The sequence below is a fragment of the Tinamus guttatus genome, unplaced genomic scaffold (assembly GCF_059628265.1).
Source record: "Tinamus guttatus ecotype Peru unplaced genomic scaffold, ASM5962826v1 Tinamus_guttatus_pri_ptg001344l, whole genome shotgun sequence".
NCBI classification, from domain to species: domain Eukaryota; kingdom Metazoa; phylum Chordata; class Aves; order Tinamiformes; family Tinamidae; genus Tinamus; species Tinamus guttatus.
Window position 1 is genome coordinate 1 of NW_028289878.1, and position 26,965 is coordinate 26,965.

At 62.8% G+C, this 26,965-nt stretch overlaps 1 protein-coding gene across 1 annotated transcript in view; it reads left to right on the forward strand.

The window, feature by feature from the left end:
• Window positions 1-14: 14 nt before the first annotated feature.
• The window catches only part of SRRT (serrate, RNA effector molecule), a 36,648-nt gene continuing 9,697 nt past the window's right edge, over window positions 15-26,965 (forward strand). Inside the window, exons 1-15 of the mRNA XM_088539047.1 lie at window positions 15-144; window positions 2,273-2,404; window positions 4,492-4,647; window positions 7,212-7,400; window positions 10,389-10,558; window positions 12,510-12,655; window positions 13,655-13,762; window positions 14,731-14,833; window positions 15,873-16,228; window positions 17,045-17,106; window positions 18,823-18,901; window positions 22,143-22,406; window positions 23,544-23,714; window positions 24,644-24,797; window positions 25,898-26,091. Of these exons, the coding sequence (XP_088395173.1) occupies window positions 26-144; window positions 2,273-2,404; window positions 4,492-4,647; window positions 7,212-7,400; window positions 10,389-10,558; window positions 12,510-12,655; window positions 13,655-13,762; window positions 14,731-14,833; window positions 15,873-16,228; window positions 17,045-17,106; window positions 18,823-18,901; window positions 22,143-22,406; window positions 23,544-23,714; window positions 24,644-24,797; window positions 25,898-26,091 (2,403 nt within the window). The 5' untranslated portion in view covers window positions 15-25. The remainder of the gene's footprint in view (window positions 145-2,272; window positions 2,405-4,491; window positions 4,648-7,211; window positions 7,401-10,388; window positions 10,559-12,509; window positions 12,656-13,654; window positions 13,763-14,730; window positions 14,834-15,872; window positions 16,229-17,044; window positions 17,107-18,822; window positions 18,902-22,142; window positions 22,407-23,543; window positions 23,715-24,643; window positions 24,798-25,897; window positions 26,092-26,965) is intronic.

The window sequence follows — 26,965 nt, forward strand, 5'->3', positions numbered from 1 at the left end:
CCCGCAGCCCCCCGCCCCCCCCGCGATGGGTGACAGTGACGACGAGTACGACCGGCGGCGCCGGGACAAGTTCCGGCGGGAACGGAGCGACTACGAGAGATCCCGGGAGCGCGAGGAGCGGCGCCGCGACGACTGGAGCGACCGGTGCGCCTGTTGGGGGGGGGAACAGGCGGACGGGAACAGGCGGACGGGGGAGGAACAGGCGGACGGGGAACAGGCGAATGGAGGGGGAACAGGCGCACGGAGGGGGAACAGGCGAACGGGGGAACAGGCGGACCAGGGAGAACAGGCGGACGGGGGGAACAGGCGGACGGGGGGAACAGGCGAATGGGGGGGAACAGGCGCATGGGGGAACAGGCGAATGGGGAACAGGCGAATGGGAGGGGAACAGGCGGACGGGGGCGAACAGGTGAACGGGGAACAGGCGGACCAGGGGGAACAGGTGAATGGGAGGGGAACAGGCGGACGGGGGGAACAGGCGAACGGGGGGGAACAGGCGAATGGGGGAGAACAGCCGAATGGGGGGGAACAGCTGTGCAGGGGAACAGCCATGTGCGGGGGAACAGGCACACAGGGGAACAGGCGAACGGGGGGAACAGGCGCACGGGGGAACAGGCGGACGGGGGGGGAACAGGCGGACGGGCGAGGGGGGAGCAGCCACACTGAGGAACAGCTACATGGGGGAACAGGCACACGGAGAGGGAACAGGCGAACGGGGGAACAGGCGAACGGGGGGGGAACAGCCATGTGTGGGGGAAACAGGCACATGGGGGAACAGGCGAACCGGGAACAGGCGCACGGGGGGGAACAGCCGAATGGGAGGGGAACAGCCATGCGCAGGGGGTACAGGCGAACGGGGAACAGGCGCACGGGGGGGAACAAGCGCATGGGGGAACAGCCGCACGAGCCGGGGGGAACAGCCGCGTGGGGGGGAACAGCCCATGGAGGGGAACAGCTACAAGGCGGAACAGGCGCACAGGGGAACAGCCACATAGAGGGGAACAGGCGCATGGGGGAACAGCCGCACAGCAGGGCAACAGCCGCATGGGGCAGAACAGCCGCCCGGGCAGGGGAACAGGCGCACGGGGGAACAGCCACACAGGCAGGGGAACAGACGCATGGGCAGGGGAACAGCCACACGGGGAAACAGGCGCACGGGAGAACAGTCATATGGGAGGAACCCCATGGGGGGAGATCAGCCGTGGGGAGGAACAGCTACACGGGGGGGAACAGCCGCACGGGGGAACAGCTACATGCAGGGGAACAGCCACACGGGCGAAGGGGGAACAGCCGCACACAGGGAGGAACAGCTGTATGGGGGAACAGTCGCATGGGGGGAACAGCCGGGTCAGGGAACAAGCGCACAGGAAGGAATAGTTGCATGGGAGAGAACAACAGGCGTACGGGGGAACAACCACATGGGGCAACAGCCACACGCGGGGGAACAGTCGTGGGGCGGGGGGAACAGCCGCGCGAGGCGGGGAACGGCTGTGCGGGCAGGGGAACAGCCGCACGGGGACGTAGACACGCACAGATGCACAACAGCCGCGTGGGGACGTTCACACACGCACAACAGTTGTCCGGGGACGCGCACACACAGGCACGCAACAGCCGCGTGGGGACTCGCACACGCGCTACAGTCGCACGGGTGGAGACACATATGTAGACGCGCATAACAACCGCACATAGATACAGACGTACAAAGACACACATTTGTAATAGATATATATATAGTACATGCGCACAGGGGTACATAACAGCTGTAGGGATACACACGCACACACACACACAACAGTCGCACGGGATAGGGAAACAACAACAGCGTGGGGCCGGGACACAACAGCCGCGTGGGGGCTGCAACAGCCACGTTGGGGGCAGGAGGAGACACAACAGCCGCGCTAGGGGGTGAGGACACACAACAGCCACACGCTGGGGGTGACACAACACACGGTCACTGCGGGGTCTGACTGTTGCTACCCCCGCAAGGGACCCGGGTGGGCGACGGGGGGTGACGGGGCGGCAACAGCCGGACGCGCGCGTGTGCGAGACAGGGGGCGGGTGACACAACCCCCGGCCGCCGCGGGGGTCGGTCGCGACTGTTGTGTCCCCCCCCCCCCTCCCCTTCAATACGCAGGGAGTGGGACCGGGGCCGGGAGCGTCGCCGCGACGACTGGAGCGACCGGTGCGCGGCCGGGGGGGGGCGGGGGTGACACAGCAGGGGGGGGCGCCCCCGGCGGGGGGGGTGGTCCGACTGTTGTGTCACCCGGCGCAGGGAGTGGGACCGGGGCCGCGAGCGGCGCAGCCGGGGCGACTACCGCGACTACGAGCGCAGCCGCCGCGAGCGCTTCTCGCCCCCCCCCCGCCACGAGCTCAGCCCCCCCCAGAAGCGCCTGCGCCGCGACTGGTGAGCGCCGCCCTCCGGGTGACAACCGCGCGCCGGGTGACAACCTCCCTCTGGGTGACAATTCCCCGGGTGACAACCGCCCTCCGGGTGACAACCCCCCTCCGGGTGACAGCCCCGGCCAGGTGTGACAACCCGCCGGGTGACAACCTTCCTCTGGGTGACAACCCCCCTCCGGGTGACACCCCTTGTCTGGGTGACACCACCCACCGGGGGTGACATCCCTTCCCGGGTGGGACAAACCTCTGGGTGACACCCTCGTCTGGGTGATGCCCCCGGCCGGGTGACAACCTCCCTCCAGGTGACAACCCCCCGGGTGACACCCCTTCCCCGGTGATGCCGCTTCCCGGGTCTGACAACCCCCTGGGTGACACCCCCAGCCGGGTGACAACCTCCGTCCAGGTGACACCCGTTCCCGGGTGGGACAACCCCCTGGGTGACACCTTCGTCTGGGTGACACCCCTGGCCGAGTGACAACCGCCCTCCGGGTGACACCCCTCGTCTGGGTGACACCACCCCCCTGGGTGACCACCCTTCCCGGGTGATGCCCCTTCCGGGGTGTGACAACCCCCTGGGTGATACCCCTGGCCAGGTGACAACCTCCCTCCGGGTGACAATCCCGCGGGTGACACCCTTTCCTGGGCGTGATAACCCCTTGGGTGACACCCCCAGCCGGGTGACAACCCCCCCCCCCGGGGTGACACCCCTTCCTGAGTGACACCCTCAGCTGGGTGACAATCCCCCTCCGGGTGACAACCCCTAGGGTGACACCCTCGCGTGGTGACAACCCCCCCCCCCCAGGTGACACCCCTTCCCGGGTGTGACAACCCCCCCGCCCCCCCCGGTGACACCCGCGGATGACAGCCCGAGTGACACCCCCCTGCATGTGACCCCCCCCGCCCAGGGGACACCTGCGGGTGACACCTCCCCTGGGTGACACCCCCAGTGGTTCCCATGACCCCCCGGGGTCCCTCCCCACTTCCGGGCCCCCCTGTTCCTGTGACCCCCCCCCCATGGGTCCCATGTCCCCCCCCCCCCCAGCCCATGGCACCCCCCAATGCAGCCCCCCCCCGAACCCCCCCCCCCAAAATGTCCCCATCTAAATCGTGTCCCCCAAAACGTGTCCCCTGTGTCCCCTCATGTCTCAATGTCCCCCCATGTCCCCCAATGTGCTCAATGTCCCCCAATGTCCCCTCATGTCCCCCATGTCCCCACGTCCCTCTGTGTCCCTCCATGTCCCCAATGTCCCCAATATCCCCCAATGTCCCCAATGTCCCCCCCCATGTCCCCAATGTCCCCCCATGTCCCCTATGACCCCCCATGTCCCCCCATATCCCCTACGTCCCCAATGTCCCCAATCTCCCCCCATGTCCCCAATATCCCCAATGTCCCCCCATGTCCCCCCCTTGTCCCCATTGTCCCCCCATGTCCCCATTGTCCCCATTGTCCCCAATATCCCCCATGTCCCCCCATGTCCCCAATATCCCCCATGTCCCCCCATGTCCCCAATGTCCCCATGTCCCCCCATGTCTCCCCATTGTCCCCATTGTCCCCAATGTCCCCAATGTCCCCCCATGTCCCCCCATTGTCCCCATTGTCCCCATGTCTCCCCATTGTCCCCATTGTCCCCATTGTCCCCAATGTCCCCATGTCCCCCCATGTCCCCCCATTGTCCCCATTGTCCCCATGTCTCCCCATTGTCCCCATTGTCCCCAATGTCCCCATGTCCCCCAATATCCCCCATGTCCCCCATGTCCCCAATGTCCCCCCATGTCCCCATTGTCCCCATTGTCCCCCATGTCCCCAATGTCCCCCCATTGTCCCCATTGTCCCCATGTCTCCCCATTGTCCCCATTGTCCCCAATGTCCCCAATGTCCCCCCATGTCCCCCCATTGTCCCCATTGTCCCCATGTCTCCCCATTGTCCCCATTGTCCCCATTGTCCCCAATGTCCCCATGTCCCCCCATGTCCCCCCATTGTCCCCATTGTCCCCATGTCTCCCCATTGTCCCCATTGTCCCCAATGTCCCCAATGTCCCCCCATGTCCCCCCATTGTCCCCATTGTCCCCATTGTCACCACCCCCCCCAGGGACGACCACGGCTCTGACTCCTCCTACCACGGGGGGGGCTACGACGTCCCCTACGGGGGAGGGGGCGGGGCCGGCCCCACCTACGGCCCCCCCCAGCCCTGGGGGCACCCGGACGTCCACGTCCTGCCCCAGCACGTGCTGCCCATCCAGGCCAGGTGGGCGGGGCTTCCGGGGGCGGGGCTTCGGGGGGGGGGCGGGGACATGGGGAGGAGCTTCCCGGGGGGCGGAGCTTCGGGGGGGGGCGGGGACATGGGGAGGAGCTTCCCGGGGGCGGGGCCAAGGGCGGAGCTCCCGGGGGAGGAGCTTCCTGGGGGGGCGGGGACATGGGGAGGAGCTTCCCGGGGGCGGGGACATGGAGTGGAGCTCCTGGGGGAGGAGCTTCCCGGGGGCGGGGACATGGGGTGGAGCTCCCGGGGGGCGGAGCTTGGGGGGGCGGGGACATGGGGTGGAGCTCCTGGGGGGAGGAGCTTCCAGGGGGGCGGGGACATGGGGTGGAGCTCCCGGGGGGCGGAGCTTCGGGGGGCGGGGACATGGGGTGGAGCTCCCGGGGGGCGGAGCTTCGGGGGGGCGGGGACATGGGGAGGAGCTTCCCGGGGGGAGGAGCTTCCCGGGGGGCGGGGACATGGGGTGGAGCTCCTGGGGGCGGGGACATGGGGTGGAGCTCCCGGGGGGCGGGGCTTCCGGGGGGCGGGGCCGAGGGGACGTGGGGGCGGAGCTTCAGGGACATGGGGCAGAGTTTCATGGACATGGGGGCGGAGCTTCGGGGGGGTCGTTGGGGGCGGGGCTTCATGGACATGGGGGCGGAGCCTCATGGATGTGGGGGCGGAGCTTCAGAGACGTGGGGGTGGAGCTCCTGGGGGCGGAGCTTTGGGGCGGGGACACAGGGACATGGGGCGGAGCTTCGGGTACACGGGGGTGGAGCTTCATGGACATGGGGGGCGGAGCTTTAGTGACTTGGGGCGGAGCTTCATGGGTGTGGGGGCGGAGCCTCGGGGGCGGGGACATGGGGTGGAGCTCCTGGGGGTGGGGCCTCGGGGGCGGAGCTTCATGGACGTGGGGGTGGAGCTTCAGTGACATGGGGCGGAGCCTCATGGATGGGGCGGAGCTTTGGGTACACGAGGGGGGAGCTTTGGGGGCGGAGCTTCGTGTGCACGGGGGAGGAGCTTCATGGATGGGGCGGAGCTCTGGGGACATGGGGCGGAGCTCCTGGGGGTGGGGCCTCGGGGGCGGAGCTTCGAGGGGCGGGGTCATGGGGGCGGACACGGCATTCCGGGCGGTTCCCACACGTTTCCCCATCCATTCCCCTATCCCTTCCCTTATACATTCTCCATACGTCCCCTATACATTCCCTATACGTTCCCCTATAGGTTGGGCAGCATCGCGGAGGTGGAGGTGGAGCTGCCATTCCAGGCTGTTCCCATGTCTTTCCCCATACATTTTTCCCTGTATTTCTCCATACATCTTCTCCATGTTTTTCCATACGTTTTCCATACATTTTCCATATGTTCCCCTATAGGTTGGGCAGCATCGCGGAGGTGGACGTGGGGCTGCCATTCCAGGCTGTTCCCATGTTTTTCCCCATGTCTTTCCCCATACATTTCCCCATACATTTCCCATACATCTTCTCCATGGTTTTCCATACATTTTCCATACATTTTCCATACGTTCCCTATACATTCCCTATACATTCCCCTATACGTTGGGCAGCATCGCGGAGGTGGAGGTGGGGCTGCCATTCCAGACTGTTCCCATGTCTTTCCCCATACATTTCCCCATACATTTCTCCATACGTTTTCTCCATGGTTTTCCGTACATTTTCTCCATGTTTTTCCATACGTTTTCCATACGTTTTCCATACATTTTCCATACGTTCCCTATAGGTTGGGCAGCATCGCGGAGGTGGAGGTGGGGCTGCCGTTCCAGACTGTTCCCATGTTTTTCCCCATGTCTTTCCCCATACATTTCCCCATACATCTTCTCCATGTTTTTCCATACATTTTCCATACATTCCCTATACATTCCCTATACGTTCCCCTATAGATTGGGCAGCATCGCGGAGGTGGACGTGGGGCTGCCATTCCAGGCTGTTCCCATGTCTTTCCCCATACATTTCTCCATGTATTTCTCCATACATCTTCTCCATGTTTTTCCATACGTTTTCCATACATTTTCCATACGTTTTCCATACATTTTCCATACGTTCTCTATACGTTCCCTATAGGTTGGGCAGCATCGCGGAGGTGGAGGTGGGGCTGCCGTTCCAGGCTGTTCCCATGTCTTTCCCCATACATTTCTCCATGTATTTCTCCATACATCTTCTCCATGGTTTTCCATACGTTTTCCATACATTTTCTATACGTTCCCTATACATTTTCCATACGTTCCCTTATAGATTGGGCAGCATCGCGGAGGTGGAGGTGGGGCTGCCATTCCAGACCGTTCCCATGTCTTTCCCCATACATTTCCCCATACATTTCCCCATACATTCCCCATACATCCCCTATATGTTCTCTATATATTTCCATACGTTCCCTATACGTTCCCTATAGGCTGGGCAGCATCGCGGAGGTGGACGTGGGGCTGCCATTCCAGACTGTTCCCATGTCTTTCCCCATACATTTCCCCATACATTTCCCATACATCTTCTCCATGTTTTTCCATATGTTTTCCATGCATTTTCCGTACGTTCCCTATACATTCCCTATACGTTCCCCTATAGGTTGGGCAGCATCGCGGAGGTGGAGGTGGGCCTGGCCCCCCCGGCCCTCAAGAGCTTCAAGGAGTTCCTGCTGGCGCTGGACGACGCGGTTGACGAGACGGAGGCCGTCAAGCGCTACCACGACTACAAGGTCGACTTCCGGCGGCAGCAGATGCAGGACTTCTTCCTGGCGCACAAGGACGAGGAGTGGTAGGTCCTCCGAGGTGGGCGGGGCGACAGGCGGAGCCCCGGAGCGGAGGAGCGGTAGGTCCTCCAAGGGGTGGGGGCGACAGGCGGAGCCCCGGAGCGGAGGAGCGGTAGGTCCTCCAAGGGGGGGACAACAGGCGGAGCGGAGGAGTGGTAGGTCCTCCGAGGTGGGGGGAACGACACCTGAACTCCCCTTAGTGTTGAGAGGTGGTAGGTCCTCCAAGAGCGGGTTGACAGGCGGAGCTGAGGAGTGGAGGAGCGGTAGGTCCTCCAAGGTGGGGGGGGCGACACCTGAACTCCCCTTAGTGTTGAGGGGCGGTAGGTCCTCCAAGGGTGGCAGGGACAACACTTGGACTCTCCTCAGCGTTGGGTAGTGGTAGGTCCTCCAAGGGGGGGACAACAGGCGGAGCGGAGGAGCGGTAGGTCCTCCAAGGTTGGGGGGGGCGACAGGCGGAGCCCCGGAGCGGAGGAGCGGTAGGTCCTCCAAGGTGGGGGGAACGACACCTGAACTCCCCTTAGTGTTGAGGGGCGGTAGGTCCTCCAAGATGGGGGGGCTAACACCTGAACTCACTTCAGCATTGGGGAGTGGTAGGTCCTCCAAGGTGGGGGGGCGACAGGCGGAGCTGAGGAGCAGAGGAGCGGTAGGTCCTCCAAGAGTGGGGGGGTAACACCTGAACTCACTTCAGCATTGAGAGGTGGTGGGTCCTCCAAGGTGGTGGGGACAACACCTGAACTCCCCTTAGTGTTGAGGGGTAGTAGGTCCTCCAAGACGTGGGTGACAGGCGGAGCTCAGGAGTGGAGAAGTGGTAGGTCCTCCAAGAGTGGGGGGGTAACACCTGAACGCACTTTAGCATTGGGTAGTGGTAGGTTCTCCAAGGAGGGGATGACAGCCGGAGCTGAGGAGTGATAGGTCGTCCAAGGTAGCAGGGAGAACACCTGAACTCCCTTCAGCATTGAGGGGTGGTAGGTCCTCCAAGGTGGGGGGGCGACAGGCAGAGCCGAGGAGCAGAGGAGCGGTAGGTCCTCCACGGGGGGAGCAACAGGCGGACCCCTTGGAGCTGAGTGGTGGTAGGTCCTCCAAGAGGGGGGGCCAACACCTGAACTCCCCTCAGCATTGGGGAGTGGTAGGTCCTCCGAGGGGGGGCAACAGGTGGAGCGGAGGAGCGGTAGGTCCTCCAAGGGGGGGGGTAACACCTGAACTCACCTCAGCGTTTGAGGAGTAGTAGGTCCTCCAAGAGGGAGGGCAACAGTTGAACTCCTCAGTGCTGAGGAGTGGTAGGTCGTCCAAGGTGGGGAGGACAACACCTGAACCCCCCTCAGCATTGAGGGGTGGTAGGTTCTCCAAGGGGGGGCAACAGTCAGACTTCTCAGTGCTGAGGGGTGGTGGGTCCTCCAAGGTGGCAGGGACAACACCTGAATTCTTTTCAGCTTTGGGGAGTGGTACATCCTCTGGGGGGCAACAGTCGGACCCCTTGGAGCTGAGGAGTGAGTGGGGGGTTCTCCAAGGGGAGCTACAGTCGCGCTCCGTAGTATTGAGGACTGGTAGGTCCCCCAAAGCCAGGGGTGACAGCTACAATCCTCAGCATTGAGCAGTGGTAGGTCCTCCAAGGGTGGGGGGCAACAGTCACACCGCTTGACGCTGAGATCCTCCAAGTGGTGGGTCCTCCAAGGGGGCTACAGCCGAACGCCTCAGTACGGAGAAGCGCTGGGTCCTCCAAGGGGGAGGGGCAACAGTCGGACCCCTCCGTGTTGAGGAGCGGGGGGTCCTTCAAGGGGGGCTACAGCCGAACAGCGCTGGGGAGCGGTCGGTCCCCCCAGCTGGGGGCTACAGCCGCTCTCCTCAGATGGAGGGGCAGGTTACAGCCGCAGAGGGGGGTTGGTCCTCCAAGGGGGAGGGGCAACAGTCGGACCCCTCAACAATGAGAGGGTGTTGGTCCTCCAAGGGGGGAGGGGCTACAGCCGCTCCCTTCAGCACTGAGGAGGGTTGGTCCTCCAAGGGGGGGGGCTACAGCCGCTGCCCTCAGCAATGAGAAGGTGTTGGTCCTCCAAGGGGGGGGCTACAGCCGCTCCCTTCAGCACTGAGGGGGGTTGGTCCTCCAAGGGGGGGGGCTACAGCCGCTCTCCTCAACAATGAGAGGGTGTTGGTCCTCCAAGGGGGGGGCTACAGCCGCTCCCTTCAGCACTGAGGGGGGTTGGTCCTCCAAGGGGGGGGGGGCTACAGCGGCAGGGGGGTTGGGGGGTGGGGCGGGGGGCGGGGGGCTGTTTTTGGGGGGATTTGGCTGTTTTTTGCTGTTTTCCTGCTCTCTCCACGCGCATTTTAACCGTTCCCTTTTCTCCCCCTTCCGTCGGAAGAGCCCGGCGCCCTCCGGACGTCCGCCAACCTGCACCAAAAATAACCAAAAAAAACACACAAAAACACCAAAAAACACCCCAAAACACCCCAAAAAACCCTCCCCAAACCTCCCCGATTGCCTCCGCTCCCCAAAACGGCCCGTTCGGCCCCAAAACCCCCGCGGGCAGACAGCCAGGGCCGGCGCCGCGCACAATGCGGCCGCTAGCGACAACAGTCGGCAGGAAGCAGGCAGGACCCCCGCGCGCGTTTGTTGTTTTATTTTTGAGCCTTCCGGCGCCGTTCCGGCCCCTTTTTCAGGGTGTTTTTTCCCATTTTTTTTTTTTTCCCCTTCCGGGTGGATTTCCAGCCGCGAACGTTTGCGTTAAAAAATAATGCTAATAATAGTAAAAAATGGGAAAAACGGTCAGGAAAGCGGCCGATGGAAGGGGCCATGGTAGGTATGAGCCGCTTCCGGTTGCGCGCGGGGCCGCTTTTCCGAGCCCCCCCCTTCGGTTTTCCCTGCCGGAATCGCGGCCCGGACGCCCTTCCGGGTGTTGGGTGTTGGGGGGCGGCGGTGGTCCCTACACCCGGCGCGGGGGCCACTACACCCGGCGCGCGGGTGACAAACGACCCCCGTCCGGGTGTTGTTCCCGCAACAGGTTCCGCTCCAAGTACCACCCGGACGAGGCCGGCAAGCGGAAGCAGGAGGCACAGGCGGCGCTGCGCAACCGCCTGAACGTTTTCCTGTACCTGCTGGACAACGGGTGGTTCGAAAACCTGTTGCTGGACATCGACCGCGCGCCCGCCATCATCAAGACCCTCGACGCCGGTACAGGCGGCGGCAACACCCGGCGCGCGCCCGGAAAATCCCCATTTATCCCATTTTCCGCTCGGGAACAGCGTTTTCCGCACACAACCCGTTGATTCCATCACCTTTTCCATCATTAATCCTATTTTTTCCCTCAAAATTCTTCTCCAAACACAATTTTATGCGGAAAATTGCATTTAACACCATATTTTATTACACGTTTCTCTCCTAATCCCGGTTTTCTGCACAAAATTGGTGCCTGTTCCCAGTTTTCTGCACAAAATTGGTGCCTGTTCCCAGTTTTCCGCACAAAACCGGTCCTTAATCCCACTTTTCCACACAAAATTGTGTCTCTAATCCCATTTTCCCGCACAAACCCAATCCCCAATCCCGTTTTTCCGCACAAAATTCCCTTCCCGCTCCAGTTTCCCGCTCGACTCCCTATTTCCCGCTTGGAAACCTGCTCCCGGTCCCCTCCTTTGTTCCAAACCCCCCCCTTATCCCAGTTTTTCCCCTGGAATCTCCCCCCTTATCCCTGTTTTCCCACCCGGAACCCCTCTCTTATCCCGGTTCCACCCTGTTTTGTTCTGGAATCTCCCCCCTCACCCCCTTCCTGCCCCATTTTCCTTCAGGATCCCCCCTGTCACCCCCTTTTCCCTCAGGAATCCCCCTTTTCCACACCCTTGACCTCAGAATTCTTCCCTTTTCCTGCTCATTTCCCTCAGGATCCCCCCATTCCCTCGGGATTCCCCTGTTCCGTCGGGACTCCCCTCTTCCGTTGGAATTCCCCATTCCCTTGGGATTCCCTGTCGGGATCCTTGTTCCCTTGGAATTCCCATTCCCTCGGGATCCCTCCTCGGAATTCCCGTTCTGTTGTAATCCCCGTTCCCTCGTAATTCCTGCTCCCTCAGGATTCCCCCCTCCCGATCCCCCCCGGTTCCCTGGGGATTCCCTGTCGGAATTCCCATTCCCGCTCGGAATCCCCATTCCCGCTCTCTTGGGATCCCCGTTCCCTGGGGATCCCCGTGAGAATTCCTGTTCCCGCTCGGAATTCCCGTTCCCGCTCCCTCGGGATCCCCGTTCCCTGGGGCTTCCCCCTGGGAATTCCCATATTATTCCCGTTCCCGCTCGGAATTCCCATTCCTGCTCCCTCGGGATCCCCGTTCCCTGGGGCTTCCCCGTGGGAATTCCCATATTCCCATTCCCACTCGGAATTCCCATTCCCGCTCCCTTGGGATCCCCGTTCCCTGGGGATCCCCGTGGGAATTCCCGTTCCCCCTCGGAATTCCCATTCCCGCTCCCTCGGGATCCCCGTTCCCTGGGGCTTCCCCGTGGGAATTCCCATATTCCCATTCCCACTCGGAATTCCCATTCCTGCTCCCTCGGGATCCCCGTTCCTTGGGGATTCCCCGTGGGAATTCCCATATTCCCATTCCCACTCGGAATTCCCGTTCCCGCTCCCTCGGGATCCCCGTTCCCTGGGGATCCCCATGGGAATTCCCGTTCCCGCTCGGAATTCCCATTCCCACTCGGAATTCCCGTTCCCGCTCCCTCGGGATCCCCATTCCCTGGGGATTCCCCATGGGAATTCCCGTTCCCCCTCGGAATCCCCATTCCCGCTCGGAATTCCCGTTCCCGCTCCCTCGGGATCCCCGTTCCCTGGGGCTTCCCCCTGGGAATTCCCATATTATTCCCGTTCCCGCTCGGAATTCCCGTTCCCGCTCCCTCGGGATCCCCGTTCCCTGGGGCTTCCCCCTGGGAATTCCCATATTATTCCCGTTCCCGCTTGGAATTCCCGTTCCCGCTCCCTCGGGATCCCCGTTCCTTGGGGATTTCCCGTGGGAATTCCCGTTCCCCCTCGGAATTCCCGTTCCCGCTCCCTCGGGATCCCCGTTCCCTGGGGATCCCCCTGGGAATTCCCATATTATTCCCGTTCCCGCTCGGAATTCCCGTTCATTCCCGTTCCCCGCAGCCGTGATCAAGATGGAGGGCGGCACCGACACCGACCTGCGGGTGCTGGAGCAGGAGGAGGAGGAGGGGCCGGAACGGGGCCCCCCCGAGCGCCGCGACGACCCCCGCGGCCCCCCCGAGCGCCGCGACGGTGACGCCAAGGTCCGGGTGTGCCCACCGCCTGTACCCCCCGCCGGGTGTTCCCATAGGGTGTTCCCCCCGCCGCCTGTTCCCCCCGCCGCCTGTACCCCCCGCCGGGTGTTCCCGTGGGGTGTTCCATAGGGTGTTCCCCGTAGGATGTTCCCCATAGGGTGTTCCCCCCGCTGGGTGTTCCCATGGGGTGTTCCCCGTGGGGTGTTCCCCCCGCCGCCTGTGCCCCCCGCCCGGTGTTCCCGTGGGGTGTTCCCATAGGGTGTTCCCCATAGGGTGTTCCCCATAGGGTGTTCCCCCTGCCGCCTGTTTCCCCCGCCAGGTGTTCCCATGGGGTGTTCCCCTAGAGTGTTCCCCCCGCCGCCTGTTCCCCCTGCCGGGTGTTCCCCATAGGATGTTCCCCATAGGGTGTTCCCCCCGCCGGGTGTTCCCATGGGGTGTTCCCATAGGGTGTTCCATTGGGGTGTTCGTGTAGGGTGTTCCCCTCACCGCCTGTACCCCCCGCCGGGTGTTCCCATGGGGTGTTCCCATAGGGTGTTCCCGTAGGGTGTTCCTCCCACCGCCTGTTCCCCCTGCCGGGTGTTCCAGTAGGGTGTTCCCATGGGGTGTTCCCATAGGGTGTTCCCCATAGGGTGTTCCCCCTGCCGCCTGTTCCCCCCACCAGGTGTTCCCATAGGGTGTTCCCTGTAGGGTGTTCCCCCCGCCGGCTGTTCCCATGGGGTGTTCCCCATAGGGTGTTCCCCCCGCCGTGTGTTCCCCCCGCCGCCTGTTCACCCTGCCATGTGTTTCCATAGGGTGTTCCCCATAGGGTGTTCCCCAAAAGGGTGTTCCCCAAAAGGGTGTTCCCCCAGGCCGATTCTTCCCCATAGGGTGTTTCCTATAGGGTGTTCCCCATAGGGTGTTCCCCCTGTCGCCTGTTCCCATAGGGTGTTCCCCATTAGGGTGTTCCTCCTGCCCCGGCTGTTCCTCCCCACCGGGTGTCCCCCCCCCCCACCATGACACTGTCCCCGCCCCCAGGCCGAGGGGGCGGAGCCTGCGGAGGACAAGGCCAAGAAGGGGCCGGAGGAGGAGGAGGAGGAGGAGAAAGGCCACAAGGAGGAGGAGCCTGACAAGGAGCCCAAGAAGGTGGGACACGCCCCCAAGGCCCCGCCCCCAGCGAGGCCACGCCCCCTCCACCCCATCCCCTCCAATTGAGAAGCCCCGCCCCTTTCCATTAAGCCCCGCCCCCTTCGAGCAAGCCCCGCCCCCTCAGGGCAACCCCCTCCTTTACCCAACAAGCCCCACCCCCTGCACAAGCCCCTCCCCTAATCAATCCCCCCTCCCTCCAAACAAGCCCCTCCCACACAAAGCTCCGCCCCTCTGCTCAACAAGGCCCCCCTGGCCCCTCCCCCCAGGGCTCAGGGCAGCCCAGACCCCGCCCCCGATGTCCCCCGGTCACGCCCCCCGGCATCTGGCTCCGCCCCCACAGTCTGGCCACACCCCCACAGCCTGGGCCCGCCTCCCCATGTCTGGCCCTGCCCCCATTTTCTAGCTCTGCCCCCATGTCTGGCCCCGCCCACTGTGTCCGGAGCCGCCCACATGTCTGGCCCCACCCCGTGTCTGGCCCCGCCCCCTGTGTCTGGCCCTGCCCCCCACCCCCATTGTTTGGCCCCACCCTCCAATTTCTGGCTCCGCCCTCATGTCTAACCCCACCCCCAGTGTCTGTCCCCGCCCCCATGCCTGGCCCCGCCCCCCATGTCTAGCCCCACCCCCTGGGTCTGGTCCCACCCCCCATGCCTGGTCCCTCCCCCCGTCTGGCCCCACCCCTGTCTCTGGCCCTACCCCCATGTCTAGTCCCGCCCCCCCCACTGTCTGGCCCCACCCCCATGTGTAGCCCCACCCCCAATGTCTGGCCCAACCCCCAATGTTTGGCCCCGCCCCAATGTCTAGCCCTGCCCCCATTGCCTGGCCCCACCCCCATGTCTGGCCCCACCCTCCCATGTCTGGTCCCTCCCCCACTGTCTGGCCCCTCCCCCAATGTCCGGGCCCGCCCCCCGGGTCTGGCCCCGCCCCCCCGCGCCGGCCCCGCCCCCTGAGGCCGGCCCCGCCCCCAGGCCCGGGACCCGCCCCGGAAGCGGCCGCGCGGCGACGACAGCGACGACGACGGCAGCGGCTCCGAGAGCGACAGCGGCGACGAGGGCGGCCGGAACCCGCCCGGTGCCAGCGGGGACAGCGGGGACAATGGGGACATGGGGGACAATGGGGACATGGGGGACAATGGGGACAATGGGGGACAATGGGGGACAATGGGGACAATGGGGACAATGAGGGGACATGGGGGACAATGGGGACATGGGGACAATGGGGACAATGGGGACAATGAGACAATGAGGGGACAACGGGGGACATGGGGGACAATGGGGACATGGGGACAATGGGGGGACAATGGGGGACATGGGGACATGGGGGGACATTGGGGACAACGGGGACAATGGGGACAATGGGGACAATGGGGACATGGGGACAATGGGGACAATGGGGGGACAACGGGGGACATGGGGACATTGGGGACAATGAGGGGACAATGGGGACAATGGGGACATGGGGGACAATGGGGGGACAACGGGGACAATGGGGACATGGGGACAATGGGAACATGGGGACAATGGGGACATTGGGGACAATGGGGGGACATGGGGGACATGGGGGACAATAGGGACATGGGGACAATGGGGGGACAACGGGGACAATGGGGACATGGGGGACAATGGGGACAATGGGGGACAATGGGGGGACATGGAGACAATGGGGGGACATGGGGGACAATAGGGACAATGGGGACATGGGGGACAATGGGGGACAACGGGGACAATGGGGACATGGGGACAATGGGAACATGGGGACAATGGGGGGACAACGGGGACAATGGGGGACATGGGGGACATGGGGACAGGGGGACATGGGGGGACATTGGGGACATGGGAAAATGGGGACAATGGGGACATGGGGACAATGAGGGGACAATGGGGACATTGGGGACAATGGGGGGACATGGGGACAATGGGGGACATGGGGACAATGGGGGGACATGGGAGGACAATGGGGGGACATGGAGGGACATGGAGGAATGTGGGGGACGGGGGGATATGGAGCCCCCTCCTATAGCCCCTCCCCCTCCTATAGCCCCTCCCCCTCCTATAGCCCCTCCTCCTATGGCCCCTCCCTCTCTAACCCCTCCCCTTTGTGCCCCCCCCAGAGGAGAAGCCGAAGGAGGAGCCGCCCCGGGACCCGCCCCCGGCCCCGCCCCCCGCCCAGGGGGCCACGCCCCCGGCGCCGACCCCGCCCCCTCCGCCCGCCACCGCCGCCGCAACAACCGCCGCGACGACAACAACAACAACAGCCGCCGGCGGGGGAACAGCCGCCGCCGCCGCCACCCCCGGCTCCGCCCCCGGCGGGGGGGCGGCACCGCCGGCACCAGCGACAGGCGGCAACGCGACAGGCGGCGGCGCGACAGGCGGCGCGGGGGAGGCCAAGCCGCGGGCGCTACACCGCACCTGCTCGCTGTTCATGCGCAACATCGCGCCCAACATCTCGCACGCCGAGATCGTGGCCGTGAGTGCGCCTGTTCCCGCAACACCCCGACGCGCCTGTTCCCGCAACACCCCGACGCGCCTGTTCCCGCAACACCCCGACACGCCTGTTCCCACAACACCCCGACGCGCCTGTTCCCGCAACACCCCGACACGCCTGTTCCCACAACACCCCGGCACGCCTGTTCCCACAACACCCCGATGCGCCTGTTCTCACAACACCCCGACGCGCCTGTTCCCACAACACCCCGACGCGCCTGTTCCCGCAACACCCCTACACGCCTGTTCCCTCAACACCCTGACGCTCCTGTTCCCTTGACACCCTGATGCGCCTGTTCGCGTGACACCCCTCTTCCCACAACACCCTGATATCAGCTATCTCCGCAACACCCTAACGTGCCTGTTCCCACAACACCCCGATGCTGTCCCCACAACACCCCAATGGGCTTGTTCCTGTGACACCCTGCTGCCCCTTCTACCCACAACACCCCAAAATGCCTGTTCCCACAACACCCTGACATTGCCTGTCCCCCCAGCACCCCAACGCCCCTGTCCCACAACACCCTGACACCACCTATCTCAGCACCCTAACGTACCTGTTACCACAACACCCCGACGCGACTGTCCCGCGACACCCTGACATGGTCTGTCCCCACAACACCCTAACGTGCCTGTTCCCACCACACCCTGACAGCGCCTGTACCCACAACACCCCAGCACGCCTGTTCTCACAACACCCTGATGCCCCCTCTTCCCACAACACCCCAACATGCCTGTTCCCACAACCCCCTGACGCCGCCTGTTCCCATCACACCCTGACGCCGCCTGTTCCCCGCAGCTCTGCAAACGCTACCCCGGCTTCATGCGCGTCGCCCTGTCCGAACCGCAGCCCGAGCGGCGGTAGGTGGCTTGGGGGGGGGGCGGAGCTTTGGGGACACCCCGGGGACCTTGGGGACACTCTGAGGACCTTGGGGACACCCCTGGGGACCCCGTTGGGACCTTGGGGACACTCTGAGGACCTTGGGGACACCCCTGGGGACACCCCTGGGGACCCCGTTGGGACCTTGGGGACACTCTGGGGACACCCTGGGGACCTTGGGGACACCCCCGGGGACCCCATTGGGACCTTGGGGACACTCTGGGGACCTTGGGGACACTCTGAGGACCTTGGGGACCCCTTGGGGACACGCCTGGGGACCCCGTTGGGACCTTGGGGACACTCTGGGGACATCCTGGGGACTTTGGGGACACCTCGAGGACCTTGGGGACACCCCCGGGGACCCCATTGGGACCTTGGGGACACTCTGGGGACCTTGGGGACACTGCGGGGACCTTGGGGACACCCCTGGGGACCCCGTTGGGACCTTGGGGACACTCTGGGGACATCCTGGGGACTTTGGGGACACCCCGAGGACCTTGGGGACACCCCCGGGGACCCCATTGGGACCTTGGGGACACTCTGGGGACCTTGGGGACACCGCGGGGACCTTGGGGACACCCCTGGGGACACGCCTGGGGACCCCGTTGGGACCTTGGGGACACTCTGGGGACATCCTGGGGACTTTGGGGACACCCCAAGGACCTTGGAGACACCCTCGGGAACCCCATTGAGACCTTGGGGACACCCTGGGGACACCCTGGGGACACTCTGGGGACCTTGGGGGCACTGTGGGGACACCCTGGGAAAATCAAAGGGCCCTTGAGGACACCCTGGGGACCTTGGGGACACCCCTGGGGACCCCATTGGGAACTTGGGGACACCCTGGGGGCACGGGGACTTTGGGGACACCCCGGGGCCCTTGGGGACACCCCGGGGCCCTTGGGGACCTTGGGGACACCCCAGGGTCCTTGGGGACCCCTTGGGGACCTTGGGGACATCATGGGGATGTTGGGAACCCCTTGGGGACACCCCAGGGCCCTTGGGGACCTTGGGGACATCATGGGGACCCCTTGGGGACATGGCAGTGCCCTTGGGGATGTGGCCGTGCCCTTGGGGACACCCCGAGGACCTTGGGGACCCCTTGGGGACACCCCGGGGCCCTTGGGGACATTGGGGACACCCCGAGGACCTTGGGGACCCCTTGGGGACATGGTGGTGCCCTTGGGGACACCCCGGGGCTCTTGGGGACCTTGGGGACATCATGGGGACCCCTTAGGGACATGGCGGTGCCCTTGGGGACACCCCGAGGGCCTTGGGGACCCCTTGGGGACACCCCGGGGCCCTTGGGGACATTGGGGACACCCCGAGGACCTTGGGGACCCCTTGGGGACATGGCAGTGCCCTTGGGGACACCCCGGGGTCCTTGGGGACCCTTGGGGACACCCCGGGGACCCTGTGGGGACATGCCGGTGCCCTTGGGGACATGGCAGTGCCCTTGGGGACACCCCGGGGCCCTTGGGGACCTTGGGGACATCATGGGGACCCCTTGGGGACGTGGCGGTGCCCTTGGGGACACCCCGGGGACCCCGATGGGACCTTGGGGACATCTTGGGGACACCCCGAGGACCTTGGGGACTTTGGGGACACCCTGGGGACCTTGGGGACACCCCGGGGACCCCTTGGGGACATCTTGGGGACCTTGGGGACATGTTGGGGACACGGCGCCGTCCCCGCAGGTTCTTCCGGCGGGGCTGGGTCACCTTCGACCGCAGCGTCAGCATCAAGGAGATCTGCTGGAGCCTGCAGAACATCCGGGTGCGGGGGGCGTGGCCAGCGGGGGGCGTGGCCAGCGCGGGGGCGTGGCCAGCGCGGGGGGCGTGGCCATCCGTGGGGGCGGGGCTATCCCGGGGTGGGGCGGGGCCATCAGCATCAAGGAGATCTGCTGGAGCCTGCAGAACATCCGGGTGCGGGGGGCGTGGCTATCCGGGGGGCGGGGCCATCCATGGGGGCGGGGCTATCCGGGGGGCGGGGCTATCCCGGGGGGGTGGGGCCAAGAGCATCAAGGAGATCTGCTGGAGCCTGCAGAACATCCGGGTGCGGGGGGCGTGGCCAGCGCGAGGGGGCGTGGCCAGCCAGGGGGCGTGGCCGTGGGGGCGGGGCTATCCCGGGGGGGTGGGGCCATCAGCATCAAGGAGATCTGCTGGAGCCTGCAGAACATCCGGGTGCGGGGGGCGTGGCCAGTGCGGGGGGCGTGGCCAACCAGGGGGCGTGGCCATCCATGGGGGCGGGGCTATCCCGAGGGGTGGGGCCATCCCGGGGGCGGAGCCAACGTGGGGCTTTGGGGGCCATCCCGGGGCTTAAGGGGCTACCCCGGGGGCGGGGCCATCCCCTGGGGTGTCCCGAGGGGTGGGGCCATCCCGGGGGGCGGGGCCATCTCGAGGGGCGTGCTGAAGGGCGGGGCCACCCCGGGGGCGGGGCCATCCCAAGGAGCGGAGCCATCCAGGGGGCGGGGCCATCCCCGGGGGGCGGGGCCATCTCGAGGGGCGTGCTGAAGGGCGGGGCCACCCCAAGGAGCAGAGCCATCCGGGGGCGGGGCCATCCCCGGGGGGCGGGGCCATCCCGAGGGGTGGGACCATCTGGGGCGGAGCCATCGCGGGGGCGTGGCCATCCCGGGGGGCGGGGCCATCCAGGGGCGCAGGGGGACGTTTTGGGGCAATTTGGGGGCATTTGGGAGCCATTTTGTTTTGGGGACGGTTTGGGAGCCATTTTGGGGACGTTCGGGAGACATTTTGGGGCATTTGGGAGCCATTTGGGGTATTCGGGAGCCATTTGGGATATTCGGGGGCCATTTTGGGCCCGTTTCCTTGTATTTGGGGGGCACTGGAGGCCATTTTGTTTTAGGGACAGTATGGGAGCCATTTTGGGGCATTTGGGAGCCATTTGGGGACATTTGGGAGCCATTTTGGGCCACTTGGGAGCCATTTGGGGCACTTGGGAGCCATTTTGGGCCCATTTCCGTGTATTCGAGGGGCGTTGGCGGCCATTTTGTTTTGGAGACAGTTTGGGAGCCATTTTGGGGCATTGGGAGCCATTTTGGGGCATTGGGGAGCCATTTTGGGGTCTTTGGGAGCCATTTTGTTCTTCTTGGGGCACTTGGGAGTCATTTTGGGCCATTTGGGGCGCTCGGAGGCCATTTTGGGCCCGTTTCCCTGTATTCGGGGGACGTTGGCGGCCATTTTGTTTTGGAGACAGTTTGGGAGCCATTTTGGGGAGATTCAGGAGCCATTTTGGGTATTCGGGGGCCATTTTGGGCCTGATTTCATGTATTTGGGGGGCGCTTGGGCCCGTTTTGTTTGAGGGACAATTTGGGAGCCATTTGGGGACATTGGGGAGCCATTTTGGGGCCTTTGGGGCGTTTGGGAGCCATTTTGGGTATTCGGGGGCCGTTTTGGGCCCGTTTCCGTGTATTTGGGGGGCGCTGGAGGCCATTTTGTTTTAGGGACAGTTTGGGAGCCATTTTGGGGCATTTGGGAGCCATTTGGGGACATTTGGGAGCCATTTTGGGCCACTTGGGAGCCATTTGGGGCACTTGGAGGCCATTTTGGGCCCTTTTCCATGTATTCGAGGGCGTTGGGGGCCATTTTGTTTTGGGGACAGTTTGGGAGCCATTTTGGGGCATTGGGGAGCCATTTTGGGGTCTTTGGGAGCCATTTTGTTCTTCTTGGGGCACTTGGGAGTCATTTTGGGCCATTTGGGGCACTCGGAGGCCATTTTGGGCCCGTTTCCGTGTATTCGGGGGCGTTGGGGGCCATTTTGTTTTAGGGACAGTTTGGGAGCCATTTGGGGACAGTTTGGGAGCCATTTTGGGGTGTTTGGGAGCCATTTGGGGACATTTGGGAGCCATTTTGGGACATTTGGGAGCCATCTTGTTCTTCTTGTGGCACTTGGAGTCATTTTGGTTATTCGGGGCCATTTTGGGCCCGTTTCTGTGTATTCGGGGGCTTTGGGGCCATTTTGTTTTGGGGACATTGGGGAGTCATTTTGAGGCATCGGGGAGCCATTTTGGGGCATTTGGGAGCCATTTGGGGACAGTGGGGAGCCATTTTGGGGTGTTTGGGAGCCATTTGGGGACATTTGGGAGCCATTTTGGGACATTTGGGAGCCATCTTGTTCTTCTTGGGGCACTTGGGAGTCATTTTGGTTATTCGGGGCCATTTTGGGCCCGTTTCTGTGTATTCGGGGGGCGTTGGGGGCCATTTTGTTTTGGGGACATTGGGGAGCCATTTGGGGACATTGGGGACTCATTTTGGGCCATTTGGGAGCCATTTTGTTGTTCTTGGGAGTGCTTGGGAGCCATTTTGGGCAGTTGGGGGCCGTTTGGGCCCATTTCTCTGTATTCAGGGGGCGTTTGGGGGCCATTTTGTTTTGGGGACATTGGGCAGCCATTCTGGAGTATCAGGGAGCCATTTTGGGACCATTTGGGGGTGTTTGGGAGCCATTTTGTTCTTCTTGGGGCTCTTCCGGGGCCATTTGGGGCGCTCAGAGGCCATTTTGGGCCTGTTTCCGTGTATTCGGGGGCATTGGGGGCCATTTTGTTTTAGGGACATTGGGGAGCCATTTTGGGGCATTTTGGAGCCATTTTGGGGTGTTTGGGGGCCATTTTGGGCCCTTCTCCATGTATTCGAGGGGCGTTGGGGGCCATTTTGTTTTGGGGACAGTTTGGGAGCCATTTTGGGGCATTGGGGAGCCATTTTGGGGTGTTTGGGAGCCATTTTGTTTTTCTTGGGGCACTTGGGAGTCATTTTGGGCCATTTGGGGCGCTCGGAGGCCATTTTGGGCCCGTTTCCGTGTATTCGGGGGGCTTTGGGGGCCATTTTGTTTTGGGGAGATTAGGGAGCCATTTTGGAGCATTTGGGAGCCATTTTGGGGCATTTGGGAGCCATTTTGTTTTTCTCGGGGCCATTCGGGGGCACTCGGGAGCCATTTTGGGTATTCGGGGGCCATTTTGGGCCCGTTTCCGCACATTTCGGGCTGACGCGGCGGGCGCCCCGCGCAGCTCCGGGACTGCGAGCTGAGCCCCGGCGTGAACCGCGACCTGACGCGGCGCGTGCGCAACGTCAACGGCCTCACGCAGCACCGCGCCGTGGTGCGCAACGACATCAAGCTGGCGGCCAAGCTGGTGCACGCGCTGGACGGGCGCGCGCAGCTCTGGGGCGCCCGCGCCGACGGCGACGGCGCCGCCGCTGGGGCCGCCAACGCGCCCAGCGCGCCCGGCGCCGCCGGGGACGGGGACGCCGCCGCCGCCACCGCCACCGTCGGGGTGAGTTTCTGCTCTTTGTTGAGCTCGTTTTGGGCTTCATTGGCCATTTCTGGTCTTCCTTGACCGTTTTTGGTCTTTGTTGGCCATTTCTGGTCTTTGTTGACCTCGTCTTGGGCTTCGTTGGCAGTTTTTGGTCTTCGTTGGCCATTTCTGCTCTCTGTTGGCCTCGTCTTGGGCTTCATTGGCCGTTTTTGGTCTTCGTTGACCATTTCTGGTCTTCGTTGACCGTTTTTGGTCTTTGTTGGCCATTTCTGGTGTTTGTTGACCGTATTTGGTCTTCATTGACCCCATCTTGGGATTCATTGGCTGATTCTGGTCTTCATTGGCCATTTCTGGTCTTCGCTAGCCATTTTTGGTTCCCATTGACCACATCATGGTCTTTGTTGGCCATTTTTGGTTTCCATTGGCTGTTTTTGGTCCTCCTTGACCCCATCACAGTTCCCATTGACCTGTCTGGGTCTTCGTTGGCCGTTTCGGGTCTTCGTTGGCCGTTTTTGGTCTTCGTTGGCCGTTTTTGGTCTTCGTTGGCCGTTTTTGGTCTTCGTTGGCCGTTTTTGATCTTCGTTGGCCGTTTTTGGTCTTCGTTGGCTGTCTTTGGTCTTCGTTGGCCGTTTTGGGTCTTCATTGGCCGTTTTTGGTCTTCGTTGGCCATTTTGGGTCTTTGTTAGCCGTTTTTGGTTTTCATTGGCTGTTTTTGGTCTTTGTTGGCCATTTTGGGTCTTCGTTGGCCGTTTTTGCTCTTCATTGGCCGTTTTTGGTCCTCGTTGGCCGTTTTTGGTCTTTATTGGCCGTTTTTGGTCTTCGTTGGCCGTTTTGGGTCTTCGTTGGCCGTTTTTGGTCTTCGTTGGCCGTTTTTGGTCTTCGTTGGCTGTTTTTGGTCTTCGTTGGCTGTCTTTGGTCTTCGTTGGCCGTTTTGGGTCTTCATTGGCTGTTTTTGGTCTTCGTTGGCCATTTTGGGTCTTTGTTAGCCGTTTTTGGTTTTCATTGGCTGTTTTTGGTCTTCGTTGGCCATTTTGGGTCTTCATTGGCCGTTTTTGCTCTTCATTGGCCGTTTTTGGTCTTCGTTGGCCCTGACGGTCCCCGTTGACCCCTCTTTGCTCCCCCTTGTCCCCGTCCCGTCCCGCGCTGTCCCCACAGGCGGCGCCGTCGCAGAACCCGGTGCTCAAGCACATCACCGACTACCTCATCGAGGAGGTGAGCGCCGAGGAGGAGGAGCTGCTGGGGCGCAGCGGGGACGCGGCCGACGAGGCGCCGCGCGACGGCCACCCCGCCGAGGTCACCGTGGAGCGCGACGAGAAGCTGCTCAAGGTGGGACTCGGGGGGGACACGGGGACACGTGGGGACATGGGGAGGGTCATGGTGATGAGGTGGCTCCATGGAGGACCATGAGGAGCTGCTCAAGGTGGGACACGGGGGGACACGTGGGGAGGGTCATCGTGACAAAGTGTCACCATGAGAAGGTGCTCAAGGTGGGACATGGGGACATGGGGACACATGGGGACATGGGGAGGGTCATTGTGACGAGGTGGCACCATGGAGGACCATGAGGAGTGGCTCAAGGTGGGACAGGGGACACGTGGGGACATGGGGAGGGTCATGGTGTCAAGGTGGCACCATGGAGGACCATGAGAAGCTGCTCAAGGTGGGACATGGGGACACATGGGGACATGGGGAGGGTCATCGTGACGAGGTGTCACCATGAGAAGCTGCTCAAGGTGGGACATGGGGACACGTGGGGACATGGGTAGTGTCATTGTGACAAGGTGGCACCATGGAGGACCATGAGAAGTGCTTGAGGTGGGACATGGGGACACGGGGACACGTGGGGAGGGTCATCGTGACAAGGTGGCACCAGGGAGGACCATGAGAAGCTGCTCAAGGTGGGACAATGGGACATGGGGACACATGGGGACATGGGAAGGGTCATGGTGATGAGATGGCTCCATGGAGGACCATGAGAAGCTGCTCAAGGTGGGACATGGGGACACGTGGGGACATGGGGAGGGTCATGGTGACAAGGTGGCACCATGGAGGACCATGAGGAGCTGCTCAAGGTGGGACACGGGGACATGGGGACACATGGGGACATGGGAAGGGTCATCGTGACAAAGTGTCACCATGAGAAGCTGCTCAAGGTTGGACATGGGGATGTGGGGACACGTGGGGACGCGGGGAGCGTCACCAAGGACACGGGGACACCAACGAGGACCCTGGTGACGTCCCCGCTGTCCCCCCAGGTCCTGGACAAGCTCCTGCTCTACCTGCGCATCGTCCACTCGGTCGACTACTACAACACGTCGGAGTACGTCAACGAGGACGAGATGCCCAACCGCTGCGGGATCGTCCACGTGCGGGGGCCGCTGCCGCCCAACCGCGTCTCGCACGGCGAGGGTACGCGCGCGGGTGACGCCGCCGCGCGGTTGTGCTGCGTCGCCGCGGCGACGCTCCCGGTGACGGTCGCGGTGACGGAGCGGCGCCTTTGAGGGGCGGTTGTTGCCGCTGCTGAGTGTGCGGGAGCTGCTCCCGGGTGCGCGGTTGTGCGTGCAACGACACTCCGGGTGACATTTTGGGTGACACTTCGCGTGGCATTTTGGGTGACATTCTGGGTGACACTCGGTGACATTTTGGGTGACATTCCGGGTGACATTCCAGGTGACATTTTGGGTGACACTCCAGGTGACTTTTTGTGTGACACTCTGGGTAACATTCCGGGTGACACTCCGGGTGACCTTTCAGGTGACATTCCACATGACACTCAGGGTGGCATTTTGGATGACACTCCGGGTGACCTTTTGGGTGACACTTTGGGTGACATTCTGGGTGACATTCCAGGTGACACTCCAGCATCCCCGCAGTCACCAGGCAGCGCAGGAGCGGTTGTCACCATCGCCGAGGCCCTCGGGGCCGCTCCAAGTGACACTTTGGGTGACATTCTGGGTGACACTCCAGGTGACACTCTGGGGGACATTCCGGGTGACACTCCAGGTGACCTTTCGGGTGACATTCTGGGTGACGCTCCGGATGACACTCAGGGTGACATTCCGGGTGACACTCCGGGTGACCTTTCGGGTGACATTCCAGGTGACACTCTGGATGACATTTTGGGTGACATTCCAGGTGACACTCTAGGTGACATTTTGGGTGACATTCTGGGTGACACTCAGGGTAGCATTTTGGGTGACGCTCTGGGTGACCTTTTGGGTGACACTCCAGGTGACACTCCAGATGACCTTTCGGGTGACATTCTGAATGACATTTTGGGTGACACTCCAGGTGATCTTTCGGGTAGCACTCCGGGTGACATTCCGAGTGACACTCCGGGTAACATTTTGGGTGACGCTCCAGGCGACACTCCGGGTGACATTTTCGGTGACGCTCCGGGTGACACTCCAGGTGACACTCCCAGCGTCCCCGCAGCCGCCAGGCGGCACAGGACTTCGAGGAGCGGTTGTCACCACCGCTCCGGGTGACGTCCCCGCGTGTCCCCGCAGTGGCCGAGTGGCAGAAGACGTTCGAGGAGCGACTGTCCCCCCTGCTGAGCGCCCGGGAGCCGCTGTCGGACGAGGACGCCCAGCGAATGGGGCGCAAGGACCCCGAGCTCGAGGTGGAGAAGTTCGTGAGCGCCAACACCCAGGAGCTGGGCAAGGACAAGTGGCTGTGCCCCCTGAGCGGGAAGAAGTTCAAGGTGAAAAATGGGCGAAAATGGGCAAAAATGGGCGAAAACGGGCAAAAAACGAGCGAAAACGGGAAAAATGGGTAAAAATGGGGAGAAATGGGCAAAAACGGGGAGAAATGGGAAACGCAGGAGCTGGGCAAGGACAAGTGGCTGTGCCCCCTGAGCGGGAAGAAGTTCAAGGTGAAAACCGGGGGAAAACGGGGGGAAAATGGGCAAAAACGGGCAAAAAATGAGCGAAAACAGGCAAAAACGGGTAAAAATGGGGAGAAATGGGCAAAAACGGGGAGAAATGGGAAACGCAGGAGCTGGGCAAGGACAAGTGGCTGTGCCCCCTGAGCGGGAAGAAGTTCAAGGTGAAAACCGGGGAAAAACGGGGGGAAAATGGGCAAAAACGGGCAAAAACGGGAAAAATGGGCAAAAATGGGGAGAAATGGGAAACGCAGGAGCTGGGCAAGGACAAGTGGCTGTGCCCCTGAGCGGGAAGAAGTTCAAGGTGAAAAACGGGGAAAAAAGGGGGGAAAATGGGCAAAAACGGGCAAAAACGGGAAAAATGGGCAAAAACGGGCAAAAAACGAGCGAAAACGGGAAAAATGGGTAAAAATGGGTAAAAATGGGGAGAATTGGGGAGAAATGGGAAACGCAGGAGCTGGGCAAGGACAAGTGGCTGTGCCCCCTGAGCGGGAAGAAGTTCAAGGTGAAAAACGGGGGAAAACGGGCAAAAATGGGTGAAAACGGCAAAAAAGGGCAAAAAAGGGCAAAAACGGGAAAAATGGGCAAAAATGGGGAGAAATGGGGAGAAATGGGAAACGCAGGAGCTGGGCAAGGACAAGTGGCTGTGCCCCCTGAGCGGGAAGAAGTTCAAGGTGAAAAACGGGGGAAATGG